Source organism: Gopherus flavomarginatus, chromosome 1 (genome assembly GCF_025201925.1).
Source record: "Gopherus flavomarginatus isolate rGopFla2 chromosome 1, rGopFla2.mat.asm, whole genome shotgun sequence".
NCBI lineage: Eukaryota > Metazoa > Chordata > Testudines > Testudinidae > Gopherus > Gopherus flavomarginatus.
This window is the reverse complement of record NC_066617.1, coordinates 290,503,592-290,514,027: the sequence shown is the minus strand read 5'-3', so window position 1 is coordinate 290,514,027 and position 10,436 is coordinate 290,503,592. Positions and strand designations below refer to the sequence as shown.

General features: G+C 45.2%; 1 protein-coding gene across 14 annotated transcripts in view; it reads right to left on the bottom strand.

Annotated features, from left to right (window-relative positions):
• Positions 1 to 14: 14 nt before the first annotated feature.
• Positions 15 to 10,436, bottom strand: part of MYCBP2 (MYC binding protein 2) — a 445,111-nt gene continuing 434,689 nt past the window's right edge. For all 14 annotated transcript variants that reach the window (XM_050946493.1, XM_050946502.1, XM_050946519.1 and 11 more), the window contains 4 exons: positions 6,338 to 6,441; positions 5,510 to 5,698; positions 3,612 to 3,719; positions 15 to 627 (listed from right to left, as the gene is read on the bottom strand). In XM_050946493.1, coding sequence (XP_050802450.1) covers positions 412 to 627; positions 3,612 to 3,719; positions 5,510 to 5,698; positions 6,338 to 6,441 — 617 coding nt within the window. In that variant the 3' untranslated portion in view covers positions 15 to 411. The remainder of the gene's footprint in view (positions 628 to 3,611; positions 3,720 to 5,509; positions 5,699 to 6,337; positions 6,442 to 10,436) is intronic.

Genomic DNA, 10,436 nt, shown 5'->3' with positions numbered 1-10,436 from the left:
AAAGGTGTGACGGGGGAGGAGAGGGAGAGGCAGAAAAAGAAAATACCTTTATTGGGAGGGGAGCAAAAAACTGAATTGGTTGAGTTGCAATAGGGAAGTGAGCATTGATTAATTGTGGGAGGTGGGAACAAAACTGAACAGGGTGGATGGCAAGGGGAGTTTTCTAACAAAATAGGATGCCCACATTCTTTTGACATGGCGCCATCCTCTGTTCAGCTAAGGTATCTGATTTCTGAACCACTCTCTCTTTCCACGGTAGGTTTCACAGGGCCAGGGGCGTCTCTTTTTCTATATTCTTTTTTAGTGCTTTTTGGATTTTACAGTGCAGCTTTTCTAGTTTTCATACTCTATAAACAAAGAAGTGATGTTTTGGCAACATTACATCAATTTAATCTGAGAAAGTGCTAGCAGTCATACCTTTTTGCATTTGTAGCAAACATAATAAGCATATCTGTTCATGGCATAGCTAGCTGGGTCATTATAAAATCTAACACCAGGTGTTGTGATGGCCTCACTCTTGTGCAATCCTTCATACTCCAACCTCATCAGAGCTTTCCTCTTCACGTCTTCATAGAGTTCTTTGATTGGATCAAGCAAGTCCTTTAATACCGTATGATTAATTTTGTTCTAAAATAAAGAACAACTGATAAGAAACTTGGAATATTGTACTACTTTCATTATAACAATAGTAGTATTTGTTTGTATCACGGTAGTGCCAAAAGGCTCCATTGTGCTGGATGCTGAACAATCATAGAAAAGAATACAGAATATATATTTCAAGGAAGGGTAGCTACATTAGATGATTGTTCTTTTCAGCTACTGCACTCATGGCAAACAGGAATACCCTTTTACCTCAATTTTTTGAAACTCAGATCCATAAGCTTGAGGGGTGGTCTAGCTTACATTGGGCTGTAGCAGCCACAGGGGGCTAAAACACACAGCAGAGGATCAGTGTAGCATAGTAGTATCCCAGTCACACACTATTTCTCTATCCATGCTCCCTTTTCCCTTGTTCATCAGCAACAAGTAGGGTATGTGGCATAAGAACCCCCTATATTGGATCCATGCCACTGGAAGATCACCCCCTACACAAGCTCCTATCATGACTGCAAGTATAGAAATCCAGCACAGTGGAGTTGCTAAAGGCCAATACATTCAATGTACTTATATTCTAATATGCCCCCTTTTCTGGCAGCTTCACAGAGGTGACTGAGCCATATGCATACGTGCTATTCATTACCATTCTTCTGTGGTATTAAAAGACAGGTTAAAAAGGCAGTCCTGCTGCTTGAGATAATTTAGGCTACACTGAGGGAAGTGTGGAGTGTAGAGACTTAAAGGTCTTCACTTATGTTGTAATGGCTACATTGCATCAACTCTTGGATTATTACAAACTGATAGATCTAAGTATATAAAAATAATTAAAAAGGACTTGTGCATTATTTTCATTTTTTATGAGAAACCATGTTTCTAGGCACATTGGGCAAAAAAAATTAAAAAAAGGACCCTCCCATACCCACAATTTACGTTTCTTTCCTTTCAGCTATGTTGGAAAGGATGGGTTATTCATTTTGCAGTAACTTGAGTTCCTTGAGATGTGTAGTGCAGGGAATCTCCCGTTGTGCACGTACTCCAGGCAGAGCAGAGATTTTTCCCTAGCAATGTTTGTCTGGTCTGTGCATGTGCCCCTGCTCTCCTCATTCTCATACTCTGCAGAGTAGATAAAGGGACTGCTGGACCACCACCATTTCAGTTTCTTCTCTACTGCCAATTCCCAGTAGGGGGAAATCAGGCAGAGGGTAAGGAGTGTGAATAGTGCACTACACACAGGGACAACGTACCTTGAAGAACTCAAGTTACTAGAAAATGACAATTCGAGTCATTGTCCCTATGTGTAATGCACTTCAGATGATTCAGAAGCAGTATCTCTACTGAGGAGGTGGGTGTCTGGAGTCCTACGACACAATGATTGCAGAAATGCCCTGCCCAAAGAGGCATCAGAGATAGCTGCTTGCACCCGTTCAGTGTCTAGCCAAAGTGTGTACAGAGCTCCAAGCTGCTGCTTTGCAGATGTCAGAAGCAGGACATCTGTAAGGGAAGCTACCGATGCTGTCAGAGCTCTTATGTGTGATCTTACATGTCCTTCAAGGGGAACAATGTTCAGTTCATAGCAGAGTAGGATGCACCCAGAGACCCATTTGGACAGCCTCGGGGCTGAGGAGGGGGAAGAGGAGGGGAGTCAGAATGGCCTCTCATTTCATTTGTTCTGCAAATGATATAAGGAGTCTTGGAGACCTTTTCAATGATTTTGTACTCTATAGGTAAGAAGCAAGAGCCCTACATACATCCAGTGAATGCTCTTTGAAGAAGTCCCAGTCCAGTCCTTCCTGATACTGGATGCCTCTGATGGTTGGTGTAAGAGGGGGGAACTTCTGCCTCTTTTTAAAGGGCTTGGGCAGGGATCTTTCCCTCTTGTCCTTATGAGAGGACTTAAGTCTCCCTTCCCTCTGTCTGCTCTACTGAGTCTCTTATAGCTGACGGGTTGTCAGTGGTCTTGGAACTGGCGGGGACAGAAGAGGAGGGGCTAGCTAGTTTTATCTTCTTCAGGTTGATGTACAGCAGGGTCTTGCCAGCCTCAGGTTGTTCCTGCCTTTATGGACTCCTCCATGAGGGAATTTTGGGGTTGGAACTCCCTTAACTGCTTGATCCTATTTGGGAACAACCTACAGATACTGCAGCTGGAAGGATGCAAGTTTCCCCCAGGCAGTACAGACAGGGTTTGTGGTACTCTGTGCCCTAGAAGGGTTTGTGGCACTTGATGCAACTTTTAAAGGCTGGGGATTCTTGGCATACTTCCCCAACTGTAGGAGAACTGGGATTGGGCGGGCAAAAGAGGGGAGAGTTTAGAAATCTCTGTCCATCCCAGATGGAGGGTTCCAAGAATTAAGGAACCAAACCTATAAAAACTATAATATATTTCAACTTTTTACAGAGTGAAACTGAAGAAGTTAGAACAAATACTGAAGCTCTGTCCTAGACCATGAACAGTAAGACTGAACTCAACTGGTGTTTGTCTAATATGCCCTTTATTCCTTTGATGCGGAGCATAAGGAGATGTGGGGTGCATACTTGAGGGACACTGCTAGGGAAAAATCTCTGCTCCTGGGTGCATATGCAACCTGAAAGGCAGTCCATAGAGGGACAAGCACTCGAAGAAGAACTGAGGGCTTGTCTACAAAGGCGCTTAGTGCATGGCTAGCTAGGATGTGAGCATATAGCTCCCCAGCCTGCTGTGCACTAAAACTGGCCATGTGGGCCCTGCTGCTGCATACTAAAAATTCCAGTGTGTTTTGACATACAGCTGTTTGAAATGGAAGTATGTCAAAGCACACTACAGAACTTCTAGTGTACAGCCGTAAGATCTACACAGTCACTTAGCATGGACAAGCTAGTGCATTGTAGATTTAAAGCCTGGCTTGCTGCATACTAAGTCTCTGCATAGACAAGCTCTGGGAATGAAGATGAGCACTATCTAATGTCCATCATAAGTAACATTAAAGTAAGCCCTTGTAGATACTCTGCGCTACAAATAGTAAACACATCACCCTTACCTTGCAAATAGGACAAGACATAAACCCAAAAGTTATCCTGGGCCCAAGCCATCTGTTTTCTAGTACGCGACGACAGCACTGCAAGTGGAATACATGACTGCAGTCCAACTTTAAGAAAAAAGGAAGATGTATGAGTAACTACTGTACTGTAAATTCAAAAGTTGCAATAGCTACTGTAATGAGACACCATTACATTTGAGTTTTTGATTTTAACTAACACTAGGTGTCAAATTACAAATGCATTTAAAATCTTAACATCAGAAAAGCCTTTCCACCGATGAAAAGAAAGAATATTAATGGCCTTTAAAATCAGTTACAAAACTGAAACTTTTGCATAATACTAACCAATGGACATATGAAATCATCAAAAGTGACCAAAGTAGCATACTAACTTCAGTAAAATCTTCAGACATACAATGTACAACCTCTACAAGGTCTATGCATATGCCCTTTTTTGGAATATGTTACAAATTGCTTGTATAAGAAATGGGCACAATTTTAATATGATCTGTCCCTTGCATACAAAGAGTGGTACATAAGGAAGGAAAGGGTGGTGATTTAAAATGCTTTAAAAATACTTCTAAATGAGGTAGATTTTCAGTTACAAACACAATGTTCAAAATAGAGGAAATGTACACACCAAAATGATCCTATTTGCAATTTCAATCAGTTGAGAGAGCAGTAGTGCTAGACATATAATGAGCAAAGAGTCCTGTGGCACCTTATAGACTAATAGACGTTTTGGAGCATGAGCTTTTGTGGGTGAATACTCACTTCGTCAGATGCATGTAGTGGAAATTTCCAGGGGCAGGTATATATATGCAAGCAAGCTAGGGATAATGAGGTTAGTTCAATTAGGGGGGATGAGGCCCTGTTCTAGCAGTTGAGGTGTGAAAACCAAGGGAGGAGAAACTGGTTCTGTAGTTGGCAAGCCATTCAGTCTTTGTTTAATCCTGAGCTGATGGGGTCAAATTTGCAGATGAACTGAAGCTCAGCAGTTTCTCTTTGAAGTCTGGTCCTGAAGTTTTTTTGCTGCAGGATGGCCACCTTAAGATCTGCTATAGTGTGGCCAGGGAGGTTGAAGTGTTCTCTTACAGGTTTTGTATATTGCCATTCCTAATATCTGATTTGTGTCCATTTATCCTTTTCCGTAGAGACTGTCCAGTTTGGCCGATGTACATAGCAGAGGGGCATTGCTGGCATATGATGGCGTATATTACATTGGTGGACGTGCAGGTGAATGAACCGGTGATGGTGTGGCTAATCTGGTTAGGTCCTGTGATGGTGTTGCTGGTGTTGATATGTGGGCAGAGTTGGCATCGAGGTTTGTTGCATGGTTTGGTTCCTGAGCTAGAGTTAGTATGGTGCGGTGTGCAGTTACTGGTGAGGATATGTTTCAGGTTGGCAGGTTGTCTGTGGGCGAGGACCGGCCTGCCACCCAAGGCCTGTGAAAGTGTGAGGTCATTGTCCAGACTGTGAATGGCTTGCCAACTACAGAACCAGTTTCTCCTCCCTTGGTTTTCACACCTCAACTGCTAGAACAGGGCCTCATCCTCCCTGATTGAACTAACCTCATTATCCCTAGCTTGCTTGCATATATATACCTGCCCCTGGAAATTTCCACTACATGCATCTGACGAAGTGGGTATTCACCCATGAAAGCTCATGCTCCAAAACGTCTATCAGTCTATAAGGTGCCACAGGATTCTTTGCTGCTTTTACAGATCCAGACTAACATGGCTACCCCTCTGATACTAGACATACAATGTGATCCTCTGCACACTGACATTATGGACTCTTTGAAGCTTATAAAAATGCATCCCTTCAAAGGAAATTGTAAACTGTTAAAAATTTAACAATGTTGTATAGAATTCATGTATTAAATAACAAAGGCAAACCTGGATAGCTGGTGCCGCTGAAAGTGCTTCAGTAAAACAAATCATGCACATGTCATCAGCGTCTTGTTTAAGAGCTGTGGCGTTCTTATCACAACCATGCAGGCATGGCAAACAGTGCTCTTCATTCTTAACACCTCCACATGGATGACCACAAGGATGAGTCTTGCTACAAGCTATCTTAGCATACTCCTAATAAAAAGGAATTCTTAAATTAACATTTTTTCTAATCAAAGAATCATTTTGTACACTACAATATATTTATTCTGTTGCTTCTTGAAGTAGTCTTTCTACCTGCAATGAAAACTCAGGTTAGGGAGCAGTGACAGTAATTGTCTAAGTATAATACAGACATCAATATAGTTAGGAATACATCAAGTTCTAGGACTTTGAAGTGAAACAGATGTTTTAATTTGCTTTTGCTATGTGACACCTGAATAGCAGAACCCTAATGAAACTTTAAATAAAGAAAAATTATTTTTGATCACACACTTTACAGAACCTTAAACTATTTTTCTCTGTTCTTCCTGTGTACATATTTTGTGCATTTGTTAACAGTTTTTATATGGTTAGATTCACGGTTTACCCTGTGTAATCAGTCCCTTAGTAATTTTCCCATTCACAGTAACGGAGGTGAGAAGAAATATTTAAAAAATAAGAAAAATGGGAACAGAAGGCCACATAAATGGCAGGGAGAGTAAGTATTATTCACAATTCAAAATTATCTGGATAACAGGGCCTTTAAGCTTTTATCTTGTACTGCTGGTTGTAGACTCAACTATATACTAATATTTCATTTTCATGAGATAAAGTGAGGTTTGTATACCATACCTGGCAATCTGCATCAGAACAGACACTGCCTACTGCTGATAACTCTGTTCCACTCCTACAACCACAGAAACGACATGCTTCAGAGCTGCTGGTAGCTGGTTTGCCTAAGCCCACAAAACAAATGAAAAATCAGAATTTTCCAAAATGAAGTGTTTATCAACCAACATACTAATAATAGCCTTAACTATTCCATGAAATCGGCAGAAAAAACGTAATTACTAAGGAAATTCAATGAATCTAGACTAAACTGTCTCATGCACGGGCTAGAAGAACTCCGTGCTCATGGGATTTTCACAAGTAACCATAGAATCACATCTCTAAAGACCACTAAACACAACACAAGGATATGAAAAATACTGCAAATTTTTGGCAGAAATACATTAATATTATTATTTATGTGATAACACCTAAAAAAAGTGTGTCAGCCACCTTATGTACATGTAAAAAAGATGGTTTCTTGTCTTGAAGACCTTACAACTTAAGAAAAATTAGAGCCAAAGTGGAGAGAGGAAGGCTTTGTTTTTTTTTTAAAATTACCTCACACTGAACACTTTCTTTACTTGATCTCATACCTAGCTAGAACTGTCTTGATTACAAAAATTATTAATCCTAGCTTGATTCACTCTTATTTGGAATTTCAACTAATTTACTTTCTTTCTTACATTACTAAATGTTTTGTATTCTTATGAAATGACATATCAAGATATTTCCCCTTCAAAAGGGGAGTTTGTCAAGTATTTGTCATGTCAGTTACATGAGAAATAAAGCAGGATATCTTCCAAGTCATGCTTAATTTATAAATGTTTGCATTCCTAAAGCTTAAAATAGTGTATGGGGAATTACATTTTACAATTAAATAACGGTTACCCACCTTTTAGTAACTTGTTCTTCGAGATGTGTTGTTCGTGTCCATTCAAAGTAGGTGTGTGTGCGCCGCATGCACGCCAGCCGGAAGATTTTCCCCTAGCAGCACCCGTAGGGTAGGCCCTGGCGCCCCCTGGAGTGGCGCCACTACAGCGCCCGCTGACCCTCCACTCCCTCAGTTCCTTCTTGCCGACACTCCGACAGAGGGGCAGGAGGGTGGGTATTGGAATGGACATGAACAACACATCTCAAAGAACAACAGTTACTAAAAGGTGGGTAACTGTTTTTCTTCTTCGAGTGGTTGTTCATGTCCATTCAAAGTAGGTGACTCACAAGCCTAACCTTAGGTGGTGGGGTCGGAGGTCACTGCCGACTGAAGCACTGCACGACCGAAGGCGGCATCATCCCTAGCCTGGTATGTGATGGCATAGTGCGACGTGAACGTGTGGATGGAGGACCATGTGGCAGCTCTACAAATCTCCTGTGTCGGGATCTGAGCCAGGAACGCCACGGAGGAGGAGGCCTGTGCCCTGGTAGAGTGGGCCGTAACCAGAGGGATACGGGCTCTAGCTATACAATAGCATTCCCGTATGCAGGCCGCGATCCACGAAGAGATCCTCTGAGAGGAGACTGGGAGCCCCTTCATTCTATCTGCCACCGCGATGAAGAGCTGGGTCGACTGTCTAAACGGCTTTGTCTGTTCAACATAAAAGGCTAGGGCCCTGCGGACATCCAGGGAATGCAGCCTCTGCTCCTTTCTGGAAGAGTGTGGCTTTGGATAAAACACCGGTAGGAAGATATCTTGTCCCATGTGGAATTGGGAGATGACCTTGGGGAGGAAAGCCGGATGAGGTCTAAGTTGGACCTCGTCCTTATAGAAGGCTGTGTACGGGGGTTCGGATGTCAGCGCTCTGAGCTCCAATTCCCTCCTGGCTGAGGTGATCGCTACAAGAAAAGAGACCTTGTATGACAGGTACAGCAGCGAGCAGGAAGTCAGGGGATCTAAGGGAGGCCCCGTGAGGGTGGAGAGGACCAGGCTGAGGTCCCAGGTAGGAGCTGGTTGATGGACATGTGGAAACAGCCTGTCCATGCCCTTGAGGAAATGACCAACCAGCGGGTTTGCGAACACTGAGGTACCCCTTTCTCCCAGGTGGAAAAGCCGAGATGGCTGCTAAGTGAACTCGAACCGAGGAGAGGGAAAGGCCCAACTGCCTCAGGTGGAGCAGATAGTCTAAGATAACGGGAATCGAGGCCCGCAACGGTTCCTGCCCTCGCTGAATGGACCAGATGGAGAAGTGCTTCCATTTGGCCACGTAGGTGGCCCTGGTTGAAGGTTTTCTACTACTGAGCAGCACTTGTCTGACCTGCAGGTGGACATGTGCAGGAGCGACGTGTATCAGTGTTGGCGCGGCCACGCTGGTGCTATCAGGATTACATGGGCGTGATCCCTGCGGATCTTGAGAATTACCCTGTGTATCAAGGGAATTGCAGGAAAGGCGTAGAGTAGCCCTTCCTTCCACGACAGGAGGAAGGCGTCCAACAGAGACCCCGGGCTGTGGTCCCAGAGGGAGCAAAACAGCTGACACTTCCTGTTTTCCCTTGAAGCAAACAGGTCTAACTGGGGACGATCCCAGAGTCAGAAGATTGAGCGCACTACATCCCGACAAAGTGACCACTTGTGACCCCGGAAAGAATGGCTGAGGGCATCCGCCAGGCTGTTCTGTTCCCTTCGGAGGGGAACGCCGGCAGGTGGGTATCATTCTGAATGCAAAAGTGCCACAGCACGAGGGCTTCCCTGCACAGGGGAGAGGAGTGTGCACCCCCTGTTTACTGATATAGAAGACTGCTGATGCTTTGTTCATGAGGACTGAGACACATCTGCCGGCCAGGTGGGATTGGAAGGTAAGACAAGCCAGGTGAACAGCTCTCAGCTCCCTGACGTTGATATGTAACTTGAGGTCCTCCTGCGACCACAAGCCCTGTGTCCCGAGATCCTCCAAGTGCGCCCCCCATCCCCGATCTGAGGCATTCGTCACTAGGGAGAGGGAGGGTTGAGGGGTGGCGAAGGGAACACCCAAGCACTCCTTCAGCAGGTCGAGCCACCATTGGAGAGAGCTCAGCACCACCTGAGGAAGAGTCACCACTAAGTCCAGGGGATCCCTGGCTGGGCGGTATACCATCGCCAACCAGGATTGTAGTGGGCGGAGCCGGAGTCTGGCATGGCTCACCACATAGGTGCATGCCGCCATGAGGCCCAACAGCTTGAGGCAGTTTCTTGCCATGGTGGTCAGGGCGCGGTGCAGACCGAGAATGATTTCGGATGTGGACCGGAACCTGGACTCGGGAAGATACGCTCTGGCGTGTGTTGAATCCAGAACCGCCCCTATAAATTCGATCCTTTGGGTAGGAGACAGGGTGGACTTGGCCTTGTTTAAGAGGAGGCCTAGCTCGAGAAAGGTCCGCCTGATGAAAAACACCTGAGCTTCCACCTGCTCCTTGGAGCAGCCCTTTATAAGCCAATCGTGCAAGTAGGAGAATATCTGGATACCCCACCTGTGCAGAAAGGCTGCCACGACTGCCATGCACTTCGTGAAGACCCTCGGTGCCGCTGATAGGCCATACGGGAGCACTGTGAACTGCAGATGGGCGTCGGCCACGACAAACCTGAGGTACCGATGGTGTTGGGGGATTATGGCAATATAGAAATATGCCTCCTTTAGGTCGAGGGCAGCAGACCAATCTCCCAGATCCAAGGAGGGAATGATCGAAGACAGGAAGACCATGCGGAACCTGAGCTTTTTCACAAACTTGTTCAGCCGCCGCAAGTCCAGGATGGGTCTGAGGCCCCCTTTTGCTTTCGGTATTAGAAAATACCGGGAGTAGAAGCCTCTGCCCCGAGGAACTTCCTCCACTGCCCCCACTGTGAGGAGGAACCGCACTTCCTGAATCAGAAGTTGCTTGTGAGAGGGGTCCCTGAAGAGGGACGGGGAGGGGAACTGGTGGGGCGGGAGGGAGGAGAACTGGATAGAATATCCCCTCTACCGTGCAAAGCACCCAACTGTCCGACATGATTCGGGACCAGGCACGGTAGAAGGGGGACAGACGTGACCCAAAGGTAGGGAAAGAATGATCCGGAGTCCTGATTGGTAGGCGGTCCTCGACTGTACCATCAAATACGGGGTCTAGGCCCCGACGTCGGTCTTGATTGGCCAGATGCCTAGCCGGAGGGGTGGTG